Genomic DNA, 27,338 nt, shown 5'->3' with positions numbered 1-27,338 from the left:
CCAAAGCATCCCAAATGAAGTGATAGGGATTATGTGAAGGTCTGTTGAAATCCCGTATTTTGCTCGATCGTCAACCTTTCGGGTCAGTGATCAGATGTTCTCTTCTCCTCTTGGTTGCTCACAACCGTTCGCTAATTTCTTCCTGCTGACTTTCTTCGTGGCTTTGGCTCCTATCATAAGCTTAGGTTTTAGTTGTGGAGAGAATCGGTAAGACTCTTCCGCATGGTTTGGTTTTTCATGACTGGATGATTTGCCAAATGATCGTTGATTTTCAACCTTTGGTTGTTTGGGTTGGTCATTTCGTAACTAGTTGAAGTCAGCCTTCTGACTTCGAATCTTCACGAGCACTGTTGACTTCTGGTTACCATGCTTACAACTCTGTGTTTTCACTTCAGTCGAGCAACACTAAAACGCCATTTTCACACTTACTGGAAACCAGCCATCTTATTTTCAATTCAGGACCAAGTTAGCGGAAGCCGAAGCGCTTGCTGAATTCAGTCAAAGACCGCTTACGTACACTTCACCCTGTCAGCCTGGGCGCCTGGGCTTTTCGAGCGCCAACAACTTTGGTCCATTGAACCGCGTAGCTCTGAGTAACAGCGAATTCCCCGATTTAGACACCAGCACAGTTGCGGCCGCGGAAGCCGGACTGTCGGCTGCCAATACTTACCTGGATGATGACATTGGATTGGAGTCAACGATGATAGTAGCATCGTCTGTTCCAGAGTCCGGCCGACACAAATCGCATCGTCGTCGACATAGGCGCAATAAGTCAAAAAGCAAAAAGACCCAACAGCAGCAACAAGAGGGTCCAGTGATTGATGCTCGAAAACCACTCAATGATTTAACACCAAATGGTGAACCCCATCCACCCTCTGATTCAGCCGCAATCAAAACTCACGAAACCGGTATGTTTTCTCATGGAATTATTGCACCAAAATGTTTTAGTAGAAAATTGAACAAATTCGAACATTCTATTGCTTCGCTTAACTTTTACACGGTGATTCACCTGTGTCCTCTTGATTGCTTTGCTGTGGAAGTGTTTATCTGAGCGATCGGTTGTTGATTGTTGTCGTTTAGGCAGGTGCTCCGAATAGATGATGGGCACTTTGCAGGCCTTTATTCCTTGATTTATTCATTACGATTGTTTCAGGTGCTGTAAAGGAGGATGACAAACTTCGCGAAAATTCCGAAGATCTAACCATGAATGGAGAATGCTATACCGATCTCGAAGAGGATGAACTCACTGAACGCTACGGTGCCGGGGACGAAACAGCAATCAACTTATGCGATCATCTTGCTATGGAGGTACTAGATCAAATTTTCCGCCTATTTCGTATATATTTTGTACTTCTGACCGATACATCAATAATGTGACTCGCATTCGTAATTAAAATCCGAGGTATGTGAATTTAGGATGTCCGGTTCCATCGATACACTGATACTGATGTGTTCGTCCTGTCATAATACCATAAGGCGATACTTGTTAGATAAACAGAATATTTTGTCGTCCGTGCTTCGACGATCTTCCGCTGTTATCGTCGATCGGATTCCTCCTCACCTTCCTTAGATACATTTACCTCTTCAGCTGTCCCTCTATAGACATATCACCCTTCCCAAGAGACGACTTCTGGTTGATCTCCTAGGCTATTTTCTGGTCTCAAAAGTCTGCCGCTATTACATTCGGTTCCCAACGCACAATGACAGGGGTCTCGTTTCTCACTGCATTTATCGCTCAAGCTTGCACTCCTTTCAATTGCTTGAAAATATGATGGAACTCTCCTCGTTTAGAATCCCCGCGTTCTTTTTACACAAGCAAATGTTATGCATGTGCTTGAGCCTAGGGACGGAACCTTGCCCCGGTAGGATTGACGTAATCCAAACGACGGCCTAGTGATCGTTGTGATCGATAAGTCTACATTTGATGTTCGACGCTCTGGACACCCACCAGCCCAAGCGTTTGCTACAGATGACGACAGACAGACACGAGCTATATGATACTATATGATTGGTTCGTTAACCTGATACGAGCATTGTGGGCGTGCCGCATTAAGAATCGGAGACGGATTTCGCTCACTTGCGCTTGTGTGGGATGCCCGGTGGTTGTATTTTGCTGTTAGCTTGTGACTAAGGGGGAGGCGATGCGAATTTCCGAGGAAGCTGGGGGCGACCCCCTAGGAATGGCTGTTACGTGGCCTTTTTTGGTAGTCTCTTCGGTTTGCCTGTCGTGGCCACTCAACAAGGCCAAACTTGAATCACCACATGGCTAAGCAGAACGTGCAAAAGGGTATTTGTGTTTACTTATTGGGAAACTTGCTCCCCGTCTTGGTGTGGTGGTAGTCCACATTATTCGTTTTTTCTCCGGAGAGAAAGTGTTCATTTTAACGGATAAATGTGCAGTGGAAACAGGACGGTGAATATGAAGGAAGATGTTGAGGGTTAGAATTTCGAACAGCTTACTGCATCGTATGCACCGTGATATCCATGCGAATGTTTTTGGTCCGTTTAAACATTGTTAAAATGAATAGTGGTGCACCACTTCAGTACGGAACATGGCTAGATATAATGGACGCTGAATGTGGACTGTGGTCATTTTGGAGGAAAATCATACAACAGCTGTGAAGTCACCACACTTGCACCTATTATGAACGGTCCATAATTTTAGTTTCTATTAGTCATGTTTTGTTTCATCTGCACGATGGTCGTTCTAAACAGCTGTCATTCGTCATACCCTATCCATGTATTCACCGTCATTTGTATAACAGATAGATACCGGTCGTTGTGTTACCCAATGCCAATCTCATGGTAGTTTTCAACGATAGTGCGCTGCTACTGTACAGCCATAATTTATTCGAAAGCCGTATTTTGAAGGAAAGAATAAAAGTGAATGGTGGAAGAGACCTAGCCTAGGACGATCGTCTAGGACAACATTGTTGACATCGGTAAACCACCATACCTTGAATCATCTTCAACTGTGTAAATTGCGTACTTGCGGTATCGCGGCTATAGCTGCCGTAGTTTTCTTCGCCGATGATTTAGATAGGTGGGGTGGACGGATACGCATTGGATCTGGTAGCTGTTAGAATTGGTGTGTAGATACGGGGGTATCAGTGTACTCTTCACTGGGGAGATCGGATATGGAGCTATGCACCGGAGGCAACAGCCTGGATGCATAAACGCCATTGAGCGCGCGACTGATCCATTTTGGACAATGTCTCTAACGATTGATGTGTTTCGTTTCGTTTTCCCCATCCGGGGAGACGGCGACGGACAGCACAGCTGAATTAGCTGATAACGGCTTTGATACTTTGCTGCCTGGCTACCTGGATCTTCGGGGAGCACGCTGTCTGGCCAACGCAAGCTGTGATCAGTACATCTATGGTGGATGAGTTATTTCTTCCGAAAACCATTTGGTGTGCCTCAGCACTGCTGATTTGTTGTTCCCACCAAACGCAAGCAATTCTTCGAAGTCGTCAAACACTGAAAGTTTCTTGACATTCTCAGAGCTCAGCCTCCGGGTTTCTGACCCGAATAATAACATAGAACGCACTACCTTTGAGGGATAAGTTGATGTCATGCTTACGCCACAGGTTGTGCAACTTCATGAAAGCTGCTCTGGCCTTCCCAATCCGGATGGAACTATCATCTCTGGCTAGACCATCGAAACTGATATGGCTGCCCAGATAGACATATTCGTCTACTACTCCAATCAGCTCATCTGCAAGCGTGAGATTGGGGTTCGAGCCCACGCAGTACTGAAGCAGCACTTTACACTTTGCAGGTGTCAAGCGCGTGCCAAACCGTGAGGCAGAATTATTTAGATTATTTAGTGTCTTCTGCATCAGGATGGATCCGAGAAGAGCTATGTCATCTGATGAGCGAATGCCCTGGAGGCATTTCGTCCAAGGGGCTGGCGAAGTTGAAGAGAAAAGGTGAAAAATGGTAGCCTTATCTGACACCATTTGATGTGGTGAGTTCAAGCGAGAGGTTCTCGTAAACCTTTATGAATCTGCGGTAGTTGGTGTACAGTAGGAGGGGCAAGAATTTATGGGATACACGTTTGCTCCACATTCCATTCGACCCGTATGCAGTATATCCAGAGACTGTGCTGCAGGAGGCCAACTTATCTGTTCGATGCGTTTGTGAGTGAATTAATGAGCCGCCCTTTTCACTTACCGTTTCGTACAATGTTGCTTTTCTATGGTCATTCGATCGTATCAGTTAGTATAGGGCGCGGATGCTTCCGGTAGCTAAAACCTTCTCTATCTCCTGAGTTTTCGTTATCCGTTGCATGGGGTGGGAGTCACCCGGGCCCTATCACGGAAGGCCAGTAGTACCGACTCACTGAACTTTTCTCAATCACTTTCATACCCCTCTACCAGGTGGAAGGTTGACCACCTCTGCTTACGCCACTAAATTGAGCACTCCTTCCTGGTAAACGATGATTCAGGATGCGCAATGCATAACCAGAACATTGTAGCCTTTGATGCTGGACACACTCTTGGATTGAAGTCCGAATACTCGTTTTATGATTACCTGGTTGCGGACTCACCAGCAACAGCCTACACGAGCTAAGGTTCTGGGACTCTGCTCATGAAAGACCTGAGGATGTCGCAGTTCGACTGCTTGCACAGGCTGTCTCACAACCACATAACAAAACAAATCCGTACCATGGCCTGGTGTGCATGTCCCTTGTGATTCAGCAGCTCTATTCCAGTGGTCTCTGGACTTTCGTACCTTTTGATTTAACACTGTTTTGGCAACGGTACTAAGAGCTGAACCTGGCACCATTCATTGTCGTTCTAGTAATTCCCTGCATGCCTCAGTCTCCAACTCTGTCACATACCCACCAAAAGATGTATGAATCCACGTTTTTTGGCAACCGTGCGCAGTTAACCAAAAAATGACACCTTCCTGGCGATAATCTTCAATAACATTCGAAACACAGCAGTTTAACAGGCTTCTTGGCTCGAGATTGAAAACACATGCAACCTTAGAAAAAATAAAGCATGCAATGGTACTAGGGAAAACTAAATGTTAGGACGGAGGTGCAGCAGATAGGTACCGTAAGGTTGATTCGTCCCACGCATCGCGTGATTCCAAAATATGCAAAATGCATAACAAATGATCATCATCAAAACGGCAACATCAGTGTTGACACTGATGCTTCACAGTTGTACAACCACAAAACATAACTTACAGCCTTAAAGTGAAAAGAAGACAAAAGATTGGACGAGTGACCTGGTGCGCTCAATCAGAAAATCTGGAGAGAAACTGCCAACACGAACGTCACTGACATCGGTTAATGCCATTGCTTACAGTGTTTCCAGCCAGGTGCAGCTGAGGGGATATAGACCCATACTTGAAGGCGGACCGCACCGGTCACACAAACTCTCCGAATCTTCTTTCGTATCCCCAACACTATCGTAGAAGAAGGTAATCACTATGACATGTTGTGAGAGTGCTTATTTACTGTGGCTTTCTTTGATCTTCACCAACATTTGCTGTAATGAACAAACCCATTGTTGCTTTCGATATCTGCGCATTTTTTATACACAGAACGAAGACCCAGACGCACTAGAGGCAACGCTTCTAGGGGAGCAAGTTGATGAAGACGGGTTGACTCACAGTATTAAAGCAACCGAAAAATACGCGGATGGTACATTGTCGGATGCCTCAGATGTACAATCTTCATCTGATTCTTCCGGTTCTGATGGTATGCTTCCACATGTTTTTTCACTTCGCGTGTTCTCCTGAAACTAAACATTTTATGCATTTATTCTTGAGTGGTTCGTTTTGACATGATTAAAGCAATTGGAGTGCTGCCTGGTTATAATGCTCCCTCAGGCATAATGTAGTCCTGGTTAGTGTGAAGTTTACTAAAGCTTCATCACGTTTCCCTCTGTTCGTTGTTCCACTCGCGCCTGCTGTTTCAACCGCAGACAGTGACGATGATAGCGATGATTCCAGCCACCAGGCTGACCCCACCGAGAATGAAGCACAATTACACCAGAGTATTGCGCGGGTTTCCTCACAAATCGATTCAAAACAACGTCTACTGGCGGAATTACAGGCGAAGGCAGCGCAACTCGATCATCTAAGACAGCACTATGAAAGAAAATTGAATGATTTGGAAACGCGCATTCGAGAAACCGAAAAAGAACGGGACAGGGTTTTGGCCAATTTGGAACACATCGGGGAGGAGCGGTTACGTCGAACTCAGGAGGAATTCCAGAAGAAACTGAGTTCGCTTCAGGTAGGCTGGCCCCATTCATCTAACTAATCAAAGTAGCCAAAAACTGCTGTATTCTTGCATTCGCCGCTGCGCGGTTTTAATTTGTCAAGTTCCTGAGCAACGGAAAATCGGATGGGGGAATGTTTAATGCTGAATGTTTAATCGCTAGACACCCAAACACACAAACGGTCTCTTTAGGAACCTTGTCAATGAAGTCATTAATATCGGTGCCCTGCCATATTTTGCAATTTTACCGACCACCCGAGAGTCACTACTCTCGGGTGGTTGGGGGCCAAAGACATCCAAAATTTTCGCAGTTATTTTTACAACCCTAAACAATTCTGACACTCCACTTCCTTAGCTTCTTTGGATATTCGTTTTTTATGTCCCATTCCGAGAGAGCAAGATCAGTGAATTCGATTTCTCGAGCTGTTGCTTTGCAGTTGGGATCTGAATAGGCTGGAAGTTTCCAAAATACCCACATAGTATCGCGAAGAGTTTTTCAGGTAGGAAAACTACCTAGGTATTTATCGATTTATTTCCGATTTTGAAGAGGTAGAAAGTAATACAGTGGTGCAGGCTACCTCATGGTTTTAGCAATGATGGAAAAAAGCCTTAAGCCTTGCAATAATATTAGCAGACCTTAACTGGGAGCACATCAGCAAATTCCCAGATATTATCTTAATTGAAAGTAAAACTGTGGTTTCGTCTCACCAAAGTTTCGAGCGTGTTTGGTCCCTGTTTTACAGCGCCACTTGAGTAGAAACTAAGGTCTCCTACTTATATTATGATATAATATGATATATTATATTTATTACATCATATTGAATTATAGGGAGGTTACTTGAGTTTCTGAAAAGTGACAATGATAGAATGAATCCCTCTGCTTCGCACCTTTTACTCGTTTCCCATTGAAGCACTCGTATCAGAACTGGTGTTACCGTTTGCAATATCCGGTGGGGGGTGTTGCATCTGCGATTTCCGTAACATCGAAAGCAAAATGCCATCAACGCAGAGTATTTGGATACGAACTTTTGACATTTTTTGTGATGAATGGTGTACATTGTGACCAACGCTTCTTGCTTCTTACGGATATGTCTAAGACACCAGTGAAAACCTCCTAGGCACTCAGTCGAGCCGTTTTACTTTCATCGGAAACTAACAGCTCAGTGTTTTCATTGTAAGACGAATGAACACGGGGCGCCTAACCTAACCTTAATGTATTGTTTTGTCAGTCAAAGTCTTCTCCACATTTTTAGCGAATTTATCTGCTTGGTCATGTCAAGTAACCCAATTTCAATGTACTGTTATGGCCCGAATTCGCAAACCATTGTTTCCAGTGTCCTATATGGTGCGCTATTGGCAAATTCTCAACGATTCCACATGTATTCCATCTGTCCTCACTAGCACTGTTCCGACTTTTTTCAAATATTCCCTCAGGATTCGTTAAAACAGCTGCAGCAGGCAAAAAGCGACCATACACGTCTGGAGCGGGAACAAGCAAAGAAGAACGATGAACTTCGTCAGCTTCGTAAAGAACTAGAAGAACTAAGGCGGTACAAAGTCGACCTAGCGAAACGTTTGCAAGAAGAGACCAGGCGAACGCGCCAGCTGGAGGTCACTTCGGCTCGGCAAGTGATGGAGCTGAAACGAGCCAAAACACAAGCAGACCACCAGATCCGCAGTCTCGAAGCCGCTCATAGTGCAAAGGAACGTGCCTTGCAGCAAAAGCAGGCTGAGGTAAGACTTTAGTTTCGTTTAGCAGTCAGAATTCTTCTCTCTGCTCTACTTCATCACATTTCATGACACTATTTCACTCACCCAGCTCTCACTGTCAGTGTTGTCTGGACTTATCTTATTTTTGAACATGTTTCAGTTGGAAGCATTGAAGCGAAAAACGCTAGCGCAACAGCGTCAGCTGTCTTCAATGGCCTCTAGTCGCATGACCCGAAGCTACATCGGAGGAACTAGTTCTCCTCGGAACACAGCAAGCATGCGTCGTCAGGCAGCAGGTAACCTCATGTCTACGAGTATGCATGCTGACGACCAGATGCCTGCCCAAGGTCGAATTAATGTACGCCTTCAGCCTTCCACCTCAGTTAAAGCAAAGTGGACTCACATTGTGAAACAATTGGAGCTAGAAGTGCAGCGACGCCAGACCTCATCTCGACTTGAACATGATCTTCAGACTTGGATCCGTGAACGTGAGCACTTAAGTCGTCGCTTACAGCGATTACAACGCCGTCGGGCTAGGGTTGAGGAAGCATTACCAGATGAACCGGAACAGGAGGACATTACCCGTATAACCGCCTTTGATGAGCAGGTTAGTTCCTCCTTAGATATATCATTCACACGTAAGAAGCTCATCTGCCCCGCTATTCGTACCGTTGGTTAAATCTCACCAACTCACATCTTTTTGTCCCTATTCAGATCCGTAACGTAACTGCCCAGTTGGATTCGGTTCAGGAGGCCATCCGAGAGTGCCAGACGAGCATAATTGAACTGGACAAATTTGGTCCCAAAATTGCTAATGCTGCTCCAGCTTCGCGTGCGAAGTTCGTCTCTGCGCGTTCAGCAGTGGTCCACACATTGTTTGCCAACTGTACACTGTCCGAATCACGATTTCTTCTCGGTCAGCTTTATGAGGATACAATTACCCGCGCATTACAAGTAAATCGTCTACGGCTCAGCGAAGCCCAGCTACGAGCCACTCTTTCAGTGTGGGAACAAGAGCGTCAACAGGAACTGGAGGTGCTCCGATTAGCAATGCAACATGCTGGACTACCCTTGGACACTGTGGACAATGTCATCTCAGTAGCCGGTTCTTCAGAGTCGAATAAGAACGTGAACATCTGTCCGCATCATGGTCCAATGACCGGAAACACTTGCGATTGCTGCTCGGTTACTGGTGTTACGTCGTCCGCCCCAATCTCTTCCGATGACTCGTCTGACGAAGAACAGAGAAATGAAAATCACTGGTCATCTGCATCGAATCGTGCGAACGACCTAATGTCTCAATCTATGTACGCAACGATGGAACCTTCAGGCTTTTCTCGGTCATCTAGGCGGCATTGTGAGTGATTGCTCTTGTGCTCCTTGTTGTGTTGCATTGCAATTTAACTACATCCTCATAATGTCAAGATGTTCAGAATGGCGAGTTTGATGTTGTCTTCGTATGGTCATGTCACCGTTGCTCCAGCTGTCAGGCAGTGTTGTCCCATCTTTTCTACGCACCGATGGATCAGCTAACCTTCGTTTTGATTTCGAATCAACCTTATTTTTTTTAGTTTTGTCTTCAGATTTTACTACTCCTACCACGTTAGTTCCTCTAATTAGCAGCCATCTCCGCTGAAACAGCTAGCTGTGGTGACTCATGAAAATCTACTGTAAGATGCTCCTCAAGAACAAATAACTTCCGACACGCGACAAGAAATGCCTTACAAAAAGTGCTTCCTACGGTGTGCAGCCCTCTTTATTACACAGGATAGTACCATCTGATCGGGATTAGGTCTACAGTCATCCAAAAACGCCACAGTGAACTTGCACAGTGGAGCATGTAATCAAAGTTAGGGTCAAGTGAGATTTGATTGGTTTATCGAACTGCGAAAATGGACTTGACTAGACAGTTACAGCTGTTTTGCTAAAGGTTAGTGATTCGATCGCCACTGTATGAACCAAAACGTTATTTGAGTCTGATCGGTTAACGACATAGGGAGTCATTTAGTCTTTGGTGTAGCGAACGGCCGAATAAATTGTTTGAGGGCGAACTTTTCCGTTTAGTTTGAATATGTCGTCTTATCGCCTGGCTACTTTGACGTTTAGCTTTTGGGACTGGGGAGAACACCCGTCGGGGCACCACTTGATTCATTGTGTGGACCACTTATTTTCACGGGTTAAGCTATATTCATTTTCCTACTAGGTGTGCTGTCTAGTGTTTTTCACGGAAACTTTTCGTGATCAGGTTTATCTTTATTTCAGTCTCGGAAACAGAAGAGCCTGGATCAGACAGGTATGTTTGGTTTGTTCGCCAACTAGTCGTATCCGCTACAAACACTTTCCTGTTTTGTTCAACTTTGCCGTGTTCCAACTCGCATGCTGTTTTTTCTACTTGGGCAACTATCAATTTCTCTGTTCCTTCCTTTTCAGACCAGACACTGCTGATGCGTCAGGTCGTCCAATAAAGGTAATCTGCACTCCGGTTCATTCTTGTCTAGTATACATTACCAACCACCCGATTCGTTACCCCCCGCCTAACGGCAACAGATTCCAGCCAACAAACTTGATTTCGATTAGGTTAGGTTGTAAGTAGGCAAGCCAATAGCTGGGATGCGGTATGCTGCGTTAATTCTCCGCCATATATCAAATTGCCTAATGAACAATTATTGCGGTAGAAAATTTCAATTTTTTTCCATTTTCAGCGCATTTTAAACTCTCTCTGGAATGGCAGCTGCCAAACACTTCTGCTTCACGAAGCCTACATGCTTTAATTTAAAGAATGACTTTCAAGCAATGTAGAGTAAAAGCAACTTTTTTGTTGGCGGGCGGCGCTCCCTTACTAGCCCATGGTAGTTCAATACAGCCAAACTGATCAGCTTACTTATCAGTTAACTTTGCGACAACCAGGTCGTTATTTGTAATGGCGTTTGGCTCCACATGCACCTACTCATGATTTACTACAGAGCTTATTGTTTGGAATTCAAGTCATTGTAGCGGTTTTGAAGCATACATTTGATTTTCGTGATTGTCAAGGGCTGGAGGTGCCGTTTATCTCCTGGAATAACACCCATGCTGACAGATGTATATATTTCTCCTACTGGCGTTGACCAGTTGGTTGTGATTTGTGTTTAGGAGAAACACATTACGAAAGGAAGCAAAGGTAGCTTAGCCAGTACATGAATTCCAGTCTTGTGTGTTGCACAGGTTTTACTATTGAGTGTTACACTATGCTTGCTCGCTCCTAATCAGGCTCGACTCAGAGTGCTGCTTCCACAAGATATGCTTGGACTGTCGTCAACACAAGGTCCTCCAGGTCCTGATTCTTCAGCTCCCGATATAATGCCTCCACCGTCGAGTAGCGTTTTTCTCCGCCGAGCACGCACAGCCCTTCCACCATTTGTCACCACCGGTGCCCAATTGATGTACACCCCTAGCGTTGATTCCACGTCAGTACTCAGGAGCCAGACTGTTCCTCTCAGTGCCGGTCCATCTCCAGCTGTTCGTCGTCGTGTCCCAACGCAATGTGTTCAGCCCGCGAGCTCGATGCGCCAAAACCTTCCAATAGTTCACAGTGTACCGAGTTCCATGTCAGCTTCCTTTACATTGGGTTCGCAAACTACGTCGACAAAGTGAGTCTCTCTAGTCATGTGACGTCATTTTTATTCGGTTGACTATGGAAACAAACTAATTGGACCTCTTGGTGAATACGAAGAAATAGTTTAAGGTTCCCGGAACGGATAATGTTGTTCGTCTAAATAACGAAGCCGATTCGTCACAATATGATTTTTAGTACGCTATAATAAGCAATCGAAACATCTCTAGACTCGTATGTGGTCTGTTTGGGAGAAATCCTCTATTCTCTCGCCACTGTATGCTTTACCCCCTGCATGGTTATTTGTTGCTTATGCATAACTAAAATCATGCATGCTCTCGAAAGGAAACCTTTTTCAAAAGAGATTTGGTTGGACAGGAGCGTCCTCCACATTCACTGCTGATTGTTGGATAGACTTCATCCTTGACCCAAGATATGTACTAATGTCAATCTGACCAGTGGAACAATAACGTCCTTATGGTTTATTCCTTCTCCTTTATTCATGTTTGAACTACTCAGGTGACTGATCCACTCCAGATTGAGAACTGTTTGCGTAAGCTGGCTCTTTTTCGAGCGGACTGCTCTCTATAGATGGGATTCGGCTGTAAAAAACGGATACGGAAGGACATCGTCCTCCTTCTTGAGGACTCTCCGAAGATGCGTGAACCAAACGTTGAGTTAGTCGAGCTGCTGGTGAATAATCAGATTAATTGCTCACCACGCATTCTTTTTTCGGGTCTGACCACACCTTCATTAACTTGGGTATCACTTCCTAGTGTAAGCATTAAGCCCGAACACTACTTATCAGCATCGGTATTTTTGTCGCATAACTTTTTGCTCATCTTGTTTATCGCACATGAATGGGCAGAGATTCTTTTGCTCAATAACTTTGACCAACCATATCGAGAAAATAACGACTAATTGCTCAGCTGGACTACGCTTGGTGTAAGTTTTCTTTTTATGACTAACACTGTCTGCTGATATTTCGTCTATACAAACAAGTCATATTATTTAATTTATATGGGAGAAACTTTAGTGTCTGTGCTAAATTTCACTTTGTTAATTTACAGTGAGGTCCCCGATACTAACGCTAAGCATGAGGTGAAGTCTGGCCCAGCCGTACAAGGCAATACAGACATTGATGTTTTCAACCGGCTGACTAGTGGCATGTCCAGCTCACCACATCCGAGTCGGTAAGTTTCTCATAGAAATCAGTCCTAGAAGCAAGACGTTGGGGACGTTTTGTGTGTACCAAGTTTTTCCTCCGTTTTGGGGCATCATTTAATGATAGGGCTATTCTGGCAGCCGATACCTGTGTAACAAATAACATGGCTTAAGTTCTGTGCCTGGATTATTTAATTGTCGGGTTTGCTTAATTCCCGTGCTCCCTTGGGGTATCGTCTCTTTTAAGTCATGCCAAATTTCCTCAGTATTTGACCAGCCGCATTTCCACTTCAAAGTGACTACTAATGAAGCAGTCGCTGTAAAGTGCACAGACTTTGCGAGGTTCATGCTAATAATGCCTCAGTTGATATTAACCTATCTTACCGGAACATTGGTCTTTTGTTACATGTAATCGTACTAGACTGTATGGTGATACTTGTGCCTGCTGATGCACCTAGATAAATGTTAGTGCGTGGACTGCTGAAACAGTCGAATGGTGCTACATCCCTAAACGGCATCCTTGCACTATGAGATCTCCCTCAAAGGGATGGGCTACTTCTATTTTGTAGCTTCAAATATGCTGCATGTGTATTCCCCAAAGTACAAATTAGTTCTTTTCTGAGCTATAATAACTCTCTTTGATGTCAACCTGTCATCACAGTTCGTGTATGCGCAAAGTCCAAGTCCGAATTTCACCCTCATCAATTCTGTAGTACAGCTTGCCTAGTTTTCTATGCATTCCTCAACAAACTGCACTCTCCAGGCTAATAGCGATTCTTTTGTTTCCAAAGCTGGCCTGGATTATGTCCAATCATTTGCGGAGAGTTAGGCGTGCAACGGATAAGCCATCTTTACAGCTAGTAATACATGAGCTGTAGGTTGCCTCGTTTCACTACTGTCTCTTGACTCAGTAGTCACGAATAATAGTTGTTTACCCGATTTCATCCAACTCGGCCGACCATACTTCTTTCACTTCGCTCTACGAATAGCGTACCCATATTCTTTTTTTCAGTGGTTCCATACAACCATTGCAAAGGAGTGTTCCTGCTCCTCCCAGTCCTACCTCCGGCATTTCAGCGAACATTGTCAGTGTCTCTCATAGCCCACCAGCATCCTACCGGCTAGCTGAACCCGCCACCACAAGTCCGGCTGCATCAGTGACTGTATCCGCGAACGGTGTACCGTCGTCCACGTCCAACCAGCCGCTGGCTGCTTTCTTCGCCAACTTGTCTGTGCAACAACCACCCAGCACAGCAGCACTTACTACGTGCAGTACTTCGACGACATCCTTCGGTGGGAACCTACCGGGGCAATCACTCCAAACTTCCGCTAGTTTCCGTGTCCCGATGGAGTGCACACATATTGCTCGTGGACACTCGAGCGCTATACTAGATGTCGAGATCGCTGGAAACTTGATGGTAACCGGTAGCAAAGGTACTCCTCCTACTTTCGGTTTGCAATACTGCTCATATCAGGCTCCCCATATTTGTTAAGTTAACTTGTTAGCTTCTCCATCAGTTAACCACCGCTTTACTCATTCGCTAACAATGAGTAAAAGAAGAAATTACTAGTCTTATTTTGACAAAGTTCCTGTGGAAGCAGTTCAAACATTTCGCATTTCGTCTGCATTTCTGTGGTTTCCGCTGTGTTGGCAAAAAATCGATTTTCCTGACTTTTGCTAGTTTGTTCAGCACTCGCGAAGACGGTTCTTATCTAAAAAACTAGGTGGAAGCTTATCGTGGAATCCCTTTGGGTCGGTCGTTTCTGGGTCTTGATAGTATTTCCATGGGTTGTTAAGGAAGGTGACGATTGCTAATGAGTTCATCAGTTCCGAGTGGATGAATTATCTTGTCAGCAGCATCGCGACAGGGTCCGGTTGAAAATGGTTGATGTTCCATCTGCTATGATGTTTCAAAGGGTATAGTAGCCTGAAATACTGTTTCACGTAGGTAAAGAAAGCTCGCCACATGTTTATTCATAGAGTGCTCTTAAGTTCCCATACACAGTCCTGCTTGAATCTTCGTGTTGGGGTGCAAAGCACCGAGCTAAAAATACTCAGTTCCGATTGGTTGATATTTTACCCAGTAAGGGCATGGCTGCATCGTTACTGACAGTTTTTTGTTCCCGATTAGTTCGGCTACACTTGGCCTCTTGCCATTTTGCGGTTTCCCGGGTATAAGGTTTTGTAACACAATTGTCTGGTTAGCAATTGCACTTTATTACTATCGTATTAAGCACCATTCACCGAATTTATGCAGATTCCTCACTTGTTTTGGAATGCATGGGCTCTGATCACTTGTGAACTTAGACGATACATCTAATCGTGGTTAGTCTAGTCTTCTATCCTAACCGATTGTCAGTCGTGAAAAATTATCTGATGTGAAAGCTGATATATATCTGTTATATAAGCTTCGGGCTTTGGATTTGAGTGAATGTTTGGTTTGGAAATTGAGGTTGTTTTCCATTAGCCTCACCCGCATGATTCATTTTCCCCCTATAGCGTCTTTAGCAGGCCTAGGTGCTGGTCATAATACCCAATGCATAACCAAGTGGTTCGTTGTATTGCTGTAATTTGTTTATCTCATTTCACTCTTCAGATCGGACTGCAAAAATCTGGGATCTGGAGACAATGGAGGAGGTAGAAACCCTGCGTGACCATCCTAATAATGTCTGTAAAGTCCGTGTATGTCCAGTTACCGGCCTAGTGTTTACTGTGTGCTCATACTTTATCAAAGTGTGGGATAGACGGGACGCGAGGAAATGCGTACGAACCCTGCTGTAAGTCAGTTAATCAACAGACTAATGTTCATTCTATCTTCATTTGTTGTAAACTAAACTTTCGCCTTGTGTGTGATGCATGTCATGTGGACGGTTTTTTTTACAAGGTTCCCGTTCGGACCAAAACGTCTTTATATGCTTTTTCATCATCATTATGACGTGACACTATTGACCTGTTCAACCTCAGTATTTCCTTTGGTATCTTACTCTAGGTCTTCTGGTCTCAGTCAAGATGGTGAACTGGAAATGAAAGTGACTCGACGACAAAATATTTGTCCTCCCGGTGAAACGAACATAATGGATGTGGCGCTTGGTGGTTCTCATCCTGCGTTGTCACACTACATGTTTCTGGCGACTGCAAACTCGGTGAAATTATGGGATCTCAGGCGTTATTTTGCTGTGGGAAAATTGCATGGGTTTCATCAAGCTCCTGTCATGGTCCTCGCTGCTGGTCAAACACCCGCACTGTCGTCTGCGGATGAGCCACAACTAACTGTGGTAACAGGATCTAAGGTTAGTTTATAATATTACACGCATGGGTGCTGATAGATGAGCATCATCTCCGGACTAAAGCATGAGAAAAACCGTCCTAACTCTATAAGTTAAGATCTTCATTATCCAGTCAAACTTGTAATTCTTCTAGTAGATCTCAATGAATTCAAGCGTTTTTTTTAAATGGTATGGAAAGGTGGAACTTGCTTTAAAAGCTCCCAAACTTTACGTAGGGTGTCCACGTGGATTTCGCCTTTCTCCCCATAACATGCAAAGTTTTATTGAGCGAGATATTTTCTTCTGATCTCATTCACCCTGTTAACTTCACCTTCCCAAACTGTCTTTCACTGGATTTACAAGAAATTTGATGTTACGTAGCCACTCCTAGAGCGTGTCGCGTGCTAAGAGAACGCGAAATGCTATCAAGAACACCCATTGATTCACTCGATCACTGCTACCTAGCTGCGTTCGACCTAGTGATGCTCCAAGACCACAACTACAGAGTTACTGATTGTGGTTGACACCCATTGGTGAGTTTTGCCCTCGGTAAGAGTTCAGTGGACTCCGTTACACTGGTTTTCCGAAAGTTGTATACACCAGTGCTAGCCGGAAATTGCTGAGAGTAGTAAATAACTAAACAGCGAGCACTCCCACTACTTTGCATTTATACGTTAGGCTTGCCCGGAAAGTCCTCCGCGTTTAAAACACTCGGACTGGAAGGGTCTTCTCTGATTGTCTAGCACGCACATGAAACAGATTCAACCTAGTGAAAGGAAGAAGTCCTTCGCTGCGAAGTCATTTATTCGGAAATGCCAACTGACCGGTTACAGACCATTGAACAAGGAAGTAAAACTCTAATCTGCATCTTAGTTACAAAAACTGGACACAGATCTTCTCCCGAACGAGACTTCCTGGAGATTCATTGCCTCCAATCATTCGTCGGTCAAATAAAAGCAAATGTTACGAAGTGGCCCCACGAATTCCGCAAAAGAATTCCATTTTTCAATCGACGCAAAGCGAAATTCTACGAACAACACATACTACTCGCGTGCCTCCCGATCAGTAGCATCACCGTTACACTAGTAGCATTTTCGATAAAATCATGAGTAGAGGAATAAGGTGTACAGTAATAATAATGCGGCTCAGGCAGTCCAGATGCTGGTTTGTTGTTAGCGTGACCTGAGTAAAGACTGGTCACAATAGGTCTTGTGTTTAGTGAGATGGATGATGAACATCTTGCCGGTAAACCAGACGGAAAACTCATGATCGCCTCCTATACCGGGTCACTTCCGATTGTTTGCTTCTGTTACGTAGGGAGAATTTTAATTGAACATGACAATGCGTCAATCCATACGGCTTAATGGATGTAAACCGGCGTAAAACTGGAATATAATGATATGCCCCATATACATCTAGAACAAGCCTCCTCATACAGAGGATGGACTAAAGAGAGGAGTCATGAACTTGTAATGGGATCTGAAGGCTAAACTTCGGTCCAATTTAATGGGAACGATGAAAAAACGTTATATTTCGGCAATTGGAAGATATTGCACACCCAGGTTTTATGCTGACATTAATAGCGTTTCCCACTTTCTCAACATGCAACATAATATTCTACGAGTCCGGTGCATAATTACTCAAAATTAACCAAGAAATGAGCGAACAGGCGCCCGGACTTAGATGTGTTGCGAACTTGAAAGTTGAATGGGAGCGGAGATAATCGAGAAAAAAAAGGTTACTTTGATATCGTTTCCCACAATACACATGGATTGCACTGCTCCACCTATCTACCGATGATTGTCCATTCTGTTGGTGAGTATCCTGGTCCCATAGTTTGGTGGGATTTTAAGTGATCAACTGCTTTTGTCGCCTTTGGTGCATTCGGAGATAACCCATCTTATATGATTTCCAGGAATTCACCCAAAGTCTGACAGAATCGCGCATATCCAAAGCACCTTCCGACTCCTTCTGCTGCGCTGATCACCACGGTCGCAGAGGAAGAGCTTCTTGATTTATTGGTCATCGGTAGCCCATACAATCCACTTTCTTGTCATAGTATGACCTCACTTTTATCTGTTCTGCGTGCAGCGTCCTCCCCCCTCGATTTTATGGGTTATCCTTCGTGTCAGGTAGCACCATCATTTTTGTCTTTTTCGGTGACTTCAATCGGACCCTTACACTTCCGCGCTGTCTCTGATCAATACGTTGACTTGTTTATGGTTTAGCTCTTCTTCAATTGGATTGCTAACTTGCCTCATCCAGCACACTCGGGGAGCGGTATGTTATATCCTTGAAAGCTGTGAGATAAACATCCTGAGTTGGCGTTTGTGTGTGAATAGTATACTTAATCTCTATCGTCATCATAGAGGACATCGGTGTTCTCGTTTGCGTTTCGGTTGTTGGACCGTGTGAGACTGTAGCGAATCGACTGCATCTTCCAAGTTAGTTAGTGCCTGTGTTAGCTCAGTTGGCACGTGCTGGTCCGGTAGACGACAGAGTGCGCGGACTCGATTTATATGCCCAACTTTTTTCTTTTGTCCAGCTTTTCTAATACGTCTGTTATATCCTTTCACCTGCTGTCCTTCGGATGTGTGGGTGATTTTAGCCACTGAATCAGTGCGGAAATTGAATAAACGGCTCGCTCTTCTGCCGTCGATTCTTAAAAGACTCCTTTGTAGAAACCGCACAGAAGAACACAACAAGATAGGGGTAGGGTCCATCGATGCTTGTTCAATGTGCTCACGAGATTGGACAAATCTACGTGCTTGATAAATTCATAATCGATTGTCTGCCGGTCGCCCATGTTTCTCCGATTTACATATCAGGCGTGTTCATTCATCAGTGGCTATTGTTTTCTTCACTCAGGACCATTACATCAAGGTTTTCAGCGTGGGCCCAAATGCGTCCGCCCTCTTGACACCTACTTTTGACTTAGAGCCCCCTCACTATGACGGTATTGAGTCTCTGGCCCTGGATAAGAATACTCTGTTCTCCGGATCACGCGACGGCGTCATTAAGAAATGGAATCTTGGTCGCTCTGGACGTCAAGAAGTCATGTTGGCGCAAGCACACAAAGACTGGATTGAGGTTGGTGCTGTTTTTTCTGAGCCATACATTAATATTCTGTACTCAATAAGCCTGCCCTTTCATTGGTCGTTTCCTGAATGATACATTATGCTTATCATCCGAGGACCATCCTACTTTCTGTGAGCCCCGATACAAAACATTCATTCTCGAAAATGACTGTTGTCCATCACTAGAGGCTCCTGTTTTCCAACTGGGGAAAAACGGCGCAAAAGGTTTTTTTCGGAGAGCTCGAGGAAGGCAGGAATTACGATATAGACCCACGCTTCGTGTGAGCTTAGGAAACACTGATTTCGATTTTAGACTTAGCCGTCTGACCACTTGAACAGAGACTATCCTTTGGTAATTGACTCACCGTGAACGTACCATCACTAACACCAAACTGATGAAGCTCCTCAACGTATGGACTAATTCGCCTGAGGAAAGTGGAACTTGTGCAACACCAGTGCTGTTTCTATCGTGAGGCAACAGCCGGTCTACCGGAACTTAGAGGAATTGATCAGGGGTGCCAGTACTTGATTGTTTAGTGCGGTGTCACCATTCTTAAGCTGACCAATGGGTGTCAGCAATCTTTCGTGTGTCTGCCTCCAATCATTATGTTCATGTGGAATTCACATGATTACCCGCAGTGGCACCGATCCGGCGCGAATCCTTTGTGGCATTATAACTGCGCGGGCATCCAGTGCTCCAACCACTACTGACAGACAAATTCGTATAGGATGCCGGCGAACCATTATTGGCGTATAAGTTGATGGCGGAAAAGTCTCTCAGGCATGTTGATGCTACGAAAGATATAGTCTTAAGGAGGAACGCGCCCCAGATGACGGGTTTTAGCTGGTCCCATTAGCGTCCGTGTGTCATCACTATACTTCATCGTTTGTTCTACCGAGGTCTCAAAATATCGTTCTATCATTGAAAACGTAAAAAGATACTTTACTTATGTGTGGGTCCGATCGCATTAGTCATTTATCATTCTAAGGCCTATGAACTCGAAGTACTCTTTTATGGGAACTTTAGTGATGCTACCGCCTGCGTGCCACAAACAGACAGTTCACAGGATTATTTGTCCACCTCTTCTTTTGTAGGGCTTGGCCATAACAACTGATGGGATGAACTTGGTGAGTGGCTGTCGTGCTGGGACGCTGAAGTTGTGGAATGTTGAAGACTGCACTTGCTTAGGTGAAGTACCCAACGCTCATGATGGAGCTATCAATGCAATCCGGACCCATGGTGATCGTATATTCACTGCTGGAAGGTAAGTTATTTCTCCATCCTTAACTTTGCTTTCTTGGTTTGGGCACTGTTTGGATAACGTGAACGACAATCCCTGGGACCTCACAGTCGTTCCACGTTTATGGTCAGGACAGACAGGTCGGGCATTAGTGGATTTTTGGCAAAGTAATGTTAACCTTCGAATGAAATTTTACGATGAATTCGAATGTTACTACGCCCATGGTTATTTTTCAAGGCCTCTTTCAAGCTTGTTGCGCCTTTTGTGAGTGGCTTGCATAACTCATTGCTCATTACATTGCCTTCAGCGAAAAGCGATGTCAGCTGCGTATCTGGCGCATTAATGATCCTTGGCTTCATGTAGGTTTCCGATTCTAACATTGTTTCAGTTAAAGGTTTACCTTCCATATGCTTCGTTCCTCGCACTAGCATGCTCACTGACTGTTTATATGAAATCTCACGGTTCCATACTTTCGTTCTGTTCCCTGGTTGTTCAGTTCAGATTGTGTTTTACAAGATCCTATGTATTTCTAGCTCCTACTAACAACTAATGGTGGGTTTGTATTGCTTGTCTGTGGATCCAGGGGTGACCTCAGGAAAAATGAACTTTGAAATACTTTCATTCCCCACTATTGAATGATCTCTAGTGAGCCACTAGTCCTAACACAGCATGGTGGTCGAGCTCCATATCAAATACCGGGTGCTAGCTACAAATTCAATGTCTTGTTGATCTTTACCTTTTTCTATCGCCATTGGGATATGATACGCTCATTTCCGCTACTTTTTTACTCATTTTAGTGACAAGGACGTTCGGTTTTGGTGCTTATTGGATCGTGCAGACAGCTGAATCTCTTGAATACTACCCAGCTTCTCCAAAGAGATTACAGTTGAGCGACCTGTCAGCAAGAAATCTCTCTGTGTTGTTTGTCGTTTTCCAGACAACACGCCACATACGATAATCAGGGCATCCTCGTCCACCGTCGAATTGCATTTGTTTTCAGTCATCAGTCTGTCCATTCTGTGATATCCAGTCTATTCGAGTATCTAACATGAACTTTGCTTGTCCTATTATGACGCTGACTGCCAAATCAGTTCGCCGGAGCCGTTCGTGCATCAAACCGCATCATCCCTCTATTCCCATTAGATGTGACACCACTAATACTGCTATCGTCGCTACTTTCCTTGTTCTCATCCCCCCTTTTAAACGTAATAAATTCATCGTACCATTTTATGAGCTTTACTACTCTGTATTGGCTGTAGTGACCCGGCGGGTCTACTCAGGAAGGTTCGGAACGATTGCCTCCGCGAGATTGACAGGAGCGCTGCTACATTTACTGAATTCATTTCTATCAGTTGTGAAGACTAAACCTGACAATTCTTTGGTTAATCCGTAGTCTGCCGCAACCAGAGGTCCAACAGTCTTCTGTGGTGCTGTTACTTGGACATTCTCGAAATCCGTTCTCTGTTTGACGTTCTGTCTGAAGAGTGTAGGAAGACTACATGCGTCCGATAATGTTATGTTTCTAAGGTGACCTCAAAACGCCCCGTAGGACGCCCTAATGCTACTTGACTTTCAAGCATGTACTGCAATGTTGGATCGTTCGAGTACATTCTTTCCTTCGATATCATTTTCCGGGATTCCCTTAAAAACATCGTTTCTGTTTGACTTTCGTTATGTTTGCGACCAATTGCCCAAAGACGTCACTCTTTTCATTCTTCTCTAACGGACATGTGGAAAGAGACAAAGGTATGAATAGGCTTGCTCATTCTACCGTCATTAGTTCTCCTCAAGGAAACATGCACAGTGTGCATTATCGCTGGTTCTAACGTTAACCGCACACGTGTAGGTGTGTTCCTTTGCTATCGTTCTCATGGCAACCCCGTTTATTTGCGCAGCTGGTTTCGGAATAAGAGAAGAATTCAAATCTTTCTGTTCAGCTGGTAGAAGAGCAACTGAGTCCCACAACAATCCGGATTGTTCACTCCAAGATAGTTTTCTTCCCACGTCAATTACAGAACATTGGAAAGACAACATGGGAGTTTCCGCCAGTGAATTTTCACTCATGTGTTTCCAACTGAGATAAACAAGCACCGAATTCGTGCATGATTTATTGGCATACAAACCAGGTCGATTTCAGACAATAATTGATCAATAATTTACCCTTCTAGTACTGATTAGGATTCCATACACTCTCAAATTGATGTAATGTGCATACGTTCGCGTCATCTGCAGTATTGTGAGATGTGATTGAGACCGGCGCTAAATTTCTGCAGTTCAGCTTATTATTATGCTCACCATTTGGGGATATGTTTACGAAAAGGAAATCAACCGGTCGCCTTTACTCTGTGCCTAGCATGGATGGGTGAATAGCGTTCTTTGACATGGTATGTTTTTTGGGCTTTTCGGGTATACCGTAGAAAAGTGTTCCATATGGTGATTTCAGCGTTCAAGCGAGAAACTAAGATGTTCTGTTACAGTAATTCGTGTCGATAAAACTATGAGGATGCAGCAGGATGTGTCCACTTCAGTAATACTCGTTAATCATCTGTAGGTCCTGAGTATAAGAACGACTCATTTAGTCTCACCAGCTAAAAGACACGAAGAATGAGACATGGCCTGAAGATCAACCAATATTTACGTCCTGTGTAATTTTATAGCCTCAATGGTGGGCTCAGTCAGTTCAGTTTAACAAAAAACGAACCCAATTATGAAACTGGATTGAGCAGTTGAGTTTTCTATTGTGTATGCGTCACTTTCGATCAGGACTCAAGGTTTCAGCACCAGGACTGTGTTGCGAAGCCCTCCACAACAGAACGGCACTGAGGTACGGACAGTCTGGGCTTTTACCCTAGTAGGAATTAGCATGGAGCAAGATAACAGCTTTTTTACTCCTCAAGTGTTACTTGCGAATGTAGTCACGCAGGATTTCAATAAGGTCATCTTACATGTTATTTATCCGTTGGCTGCAGGCGACTGCGCGTCAATAACTTTTGGTCTGCTTGACTACTGAAAATCTTCGTTATTGAAACAGCTGGTAACTGTGGAAATACACCTATTTGTACATTGGTGTTAAAAGGAGACAGCTGAATTATCATAAACGGGGTATTCAACGGAGTTACCGGTTAACACCAATGGGATTTTCAGACAATTGTATTTCACCAGTTGCATACAATTTTGTGTTTACTTAGAACATACGGTTAACGGAAACTCGAAAACCATGCCTAACTAGAGGGCCCCACAAAGAGCGAAATCGCTTGTCGCCTGTCGGAGAAGTTTCTGCAAGGTATTCTTTCAAGTTGGTGACTGTCTTGTCAGTAGCACTCTATGCTTCTTTAAACGTAGAATACTTCACCAGATGCCGAATAAGTTCGGGTGGTGGCCAGGTGAAATATCGTATGTTTATATGGGAAAAATCGTTCAGCTGTAGCACCCTTTCGGTACCTAGCTACTATGCCACCCGGAGGAAACACGAAGGCTGGGATACTGCAAGGTCGCCCAAGCCTAGGCAGGGGAAGTCGATGTGCAGAGGTCGGGTTCGAGCCACAGTGAATTTGTGCCTTAAACACTGAACCATCTTACCCCTACTACGTTTATGAATCAAGTAGTTACGGGTTAATAGTGCGTGGCGTGCCGAAGCAGGATGATGATGAAGTCCAAACCATTGGTGCGCCGTTTGCAGATCTCGGTTCATCCTCCCAGGTGAGGTATGGTAGAAGCTGGTTGGCGCAAGTCTGTACTTGAGAATTTACGGTAGTCTATTTTACTCTTTGTAATCAGCCTCTTGTTAGCTTTGAGGGTTAGAACGCGGTTCAGTGCAGAGTTGTTCCAAATCCGGTTTTCATGTGCTCGGATTTTTACTTCACTTATGTGGTAGTCAAACTGCAATAAGTCAGGATTCTGGTTCTCAAAGGGATCTGAAGGACTGACTTGGGAAAGGGGGTAAGAATGGCATGTATTAGCGCAAATGCGGTTTGGAGTGTGAAAACAGCAGGCTGGGATTCTAGAACTTGCTCCCTCATCCGAGATGTCGCGAATTCGCCCAATGTATGAAATAGGATATCGCTTGCCGAAAGAACCAAAAAATTGGAAATACCAGCATAAACATCACCCGAGATAGAAAATTTCACCACCAGTCACGTCCTTGAAGAATGCGTGGGCGCCGAAGTTTATTCCACTTTATTCTTAAAACGGTTCTACATTCACTGGCATGTGTCGACTGTTGTGCCCATGACTGTCACCAAAACCGGTTTACAGTGCTCGGGATTTGGAATACATTCGAGGTGTGGGCAATTCGTGATCAAGCCTTATTACCTTGTTGAAAGGAGAACAAGTTTTAGCCCATACACTCTCAAATTGATGTAATGTGCATACGTTCGCGTCATCTGCAGTATTGTGAGATGTGATTGAGACCGGCGCTAAATTTCTGCAGTTCAGCTTATTATTATGCTCACCATTTGGGGATATGTTTACGAAAAGGAAATCAACCGGTCGCCTTTACTCTGTGCCTAGCATGGATGGGTGAATAGCGTTCTTTGACATGGTATGTTTTTTGGGCTTTTCGGGTATACCGTAGAAAAGTGTTCCATATGGTGATTTCAGCGTTCAAGCGAGAAACTAAGATGTTCTGTTACAGTAATTCGTGTCGATAAAACTATGAGGATGCAGCAGGATGTGTCCACTTCAGTAATACTCGTTAATCATCTGTAGGTCCTGAGTATAAGAACGACTCATTTAGTCTCACCAGCTAAAAGACACGAAGAATGAGACATGGCCTGAAGATCAACCAATATTTACGTCCTGTGTAATTTTATAGCCTCAATGGTGGGCTCAGTCAGTTCAGTTTAACAAAAAACGAACCCAATTATGAAACTGGATTGAGCAGTTGAGTTTTCTATTGTGTATGCGTCACTTTCGATCAGGACTCAAGGTTTCAGCACCAGGACTGTGTTGCGAAGCCCTCCACAACAGAACGGCACTGAGGTACGGACAGTCTGGGCTTTTACCCTAGTAGGAATTAGCATGGAGCAAGATAACAGCTTTTTTACTCCTCAAGTGTTACTTGCGAATGTAGTCACGCAGGATTTCAATAAGGTCATCTTACATGTTATTTATCCGTTGGCTGCAGGCGACTGCGCGTCAATAACTTTTGGTCTGCTTGACTACTGAAAATCTTCGTTATTGAAACAGCTGGTAACTGTGGAAATACACCTATTTGTACATTGGTGTTAAAAGGAGACAGCTGAATTATCATAAACGGGGTATTCAACGGAGTTACCTGTTAACAGCAATGGGATTTTCAGACAATTGTATTTCACCAGTTGCATACAATTTTGTGTTTACTTAGAACATACGGTTAACGGAAACTCGAAAACCATGCCTAACTAGAGGGCCCCACAAAGAGCGAAATCGCTTGTCGCCTGTCGGAGAAGTTTCTGCAAGGTATTCTTTCAAGTTGGTGACTGTCTTGTCAGTAGCACTCTATGCTTCTTTAAACGTAGAATACTTCACCAGATGCCGAATAAGTTCGGGTGGTGGCCAGGTGAAATATCGTATGTTTATATGGGAAAAATCGTTCAGCTGTAGCACCCTTTCGGTACCTAGCTACTATGCCACCCGGAGGAAACACGAAGGCTGGGATACTGCAAGGTCGCCCAAGCCTAGGCAGGGGAAGTCGATGTGCAGAGGTCGGGTTCGAGCCACAGTGAATTTGTGCCTTAAACACTGAACCATCTTACCCCTACTACGTTTATGAATCAAGTAGTTACGGGTTAATAGTGCGTGGCGTGCCGAAGCAGGATGATGATGGAGTCCAAACCATTGGTGCGCCGTTTGCAGATCTCGGTTCATCCTCCCAGGTGAGGTATGGTAGAAGCTGGTTGGCGCAAGTCTGTACTTGAGAATTTACGGTAGTCTATTTTACTCTTTGTAATCAGCCTCTTGTTAGCTTTGAGGGTTAGAACGCGGTTCAGTGCAGAGTTGTTCCAAATCCGGTTTTCATGTGCTCGGATTTTTACTTCACTTATGTGGTAGTCAAACTGCAATAAGTCAGGATTCTGGTTCTCAAAGGGATCTGAAGGACTGACTTGGGAAAGGGGGTAAGAATGGCATGTATTAGCGCAAATGCGGTTTGGAGTGTGAAAACAGCAGGCTGGGATTCTAGAACTTGCTCCCTCATCCGAGATGTCGCGAATTCGCCCAATGTATGAAATAGGATATCGCTTGCCGAAAGAACCAAAAAATTGGAAATACCAGCATAAACATCACCCGAGATAGAAAATTTCACCACCAGTCACGTCCTTGAAGAATGCGTGGGCGCCGAAGTTTATTCCACTTTATTCTTAAAACGGTTCTACATTCACTGGCATGTGTCGACTGTTGTGCCCATGACTGTCACCAAAACCGGTTTACAGTGCTCGGGATTTGGAATACATTCGAGGTGTGGGCAATTCGTGATCAAGCCTTATTACCTTGTTGAAAGGAGAACAAGTTTTAGCGAAATTCACTCATTTACAAACTAATTTGGTTTTTCGAGAGTCACCTGGAACCCAGCTGAATCTCTCATTTGTGATGTTTCCAGGCAACTGAATGTGCTGCACCAGGTCACCTCACGTTTCAGTCGCTACGATATTGGAGATATCGTAGAACATAAAGTTGAAACTCACTCGTGGACTGCGCCTACCTGGTGAGCCCGAAGAAGGGCTAAACCGGTCGTGCGCTGTCGACAGGTTTTCAGCAACCTTGTAGCGCATTCAGCAACCTTATGAGTAGCGCATTACGAGTACAACGTTTGTTTGTGATTTTGAATCCACACACCTCATAAGAAATTTGGACGAAGCCAGAACTTACTTATGCAGTAGCGTAACTCACACGTTGAGATTCGAGGTAATGATGCATCACTTTATTGGTTGTTGATCAGGTGGCTGTTGATCTGTTCGCCGAGCTTGGCGATCGGCTTGCAAACGTTTCGTCACCATACGAGGAGACATCATCAGTGCGCAGTTGAGTGGGTACTTCTTCCTTGCCTGCGTGCGCTTATATAGCATTCG

At 44.4% G+C, this 27,338-nt stretch overlaps 2 protein-coding genes across 2 annotated transcripts in view; both read left to right on the top strand.

Moving 5' to 3' along the window:
- T265_12636 (hypothetical protein) overlaps nt 1-21,092 on the top strand; it is a gene marked incomplete at both ends in the record, with an annotated part of 49,983 nt that extends 28,891 nt beyond the window's left edge. Inside the window, 18 exons of the mRNA XM_009164718.1 lie at nt 460-908; nt 1,154-1,308; nt 5,560-5,716; nt 5,943-6,256; nt 7,676-7,975; nt 8,112-8,558; nt 8,666-9,308; nt 10,214-10,244; nt 10,382-10,418; nt 11,201-11,580; nt 12,614-12,736; nt 13,720-14,141; nt 15,305-15,485; nt 15,698-15,998; nt 18,843-19,064; nt 20,147-20,316; nt 20,600-20,651; nt 21,090-21,092. Coding sequence (XP_009162982.1) covers nt 460-908; nt 1,154-1,308; nt 5,560-5,716; nt 5,943-6,256; nt 7,676-7,975; nt 8,112-8,558; nt 8,666-9,308; nt 10,214-10,244; nt 10,382-10,418; nt 11,201-11,580; nt 12,614-12,736; nt 13,720-14,141; nt 15,305-15,485; nt 15,698-15,998; nt 18,843-19,064; nt 20,147-20,316; nt 20,600-20,651; nt 21,090-21,092 — 4,387 coding nt within the window. The remainder of the gene's footprint in view (nt 1-459; nt 909-1,153; nt 1,309-5,559; nt 5,717-5,942; nt 6,257-7,675; nt 7,976-8,111; nt 8,559-8,665; nt 9,309-10,213; nt 10,245-10,381; nt 10,419-11,200; nt 11,581-12,613; nt 12,737-13,719; nt 14,142-15,304; nt 15,486-15,697; nt 15,999-18,842; nt 19,065-20,146; nt 20,317-20,599; nt 20,652-21,089) is intronic.
- Nucleotides 21,093-23,480: 2,388 nt separating this feature from the next.
- Nucleotides 23,481-26,017, top strand: T265_12635 (hypothetical protein; the record flags this gene model as incomplete). Its single annotated transcript, XM_009164717.1, has 2 exons — nt 23,481-23,837; nt 25,637-26,017. Coding segments are annotated over 2 exons (738 nt in total), but the record flags the coding sequence as incomplete, so codon positions are not given.
- Between the last annotated feature and the right edge of the window lie 1,321 nt (nt 26,018-27,338).

Source organism: Opisthorchis viverrini (assembly GCF_000715545.1).
Source record: "Opisthorchis viverrini unplaced genomic scaffold opera_v5_8, whole genome shotgun sequence".
Lineage (NCBI taxonomy): Eukaryota > Metazoa > Platyhelminthes > Trematoda > Opisthorchiida > Opisthorchiidae > Opisthorchis > Opisthorchis viverrini.
This window is presented reverse-complemented; position numbering and strand designations above follow the sequence as displayed.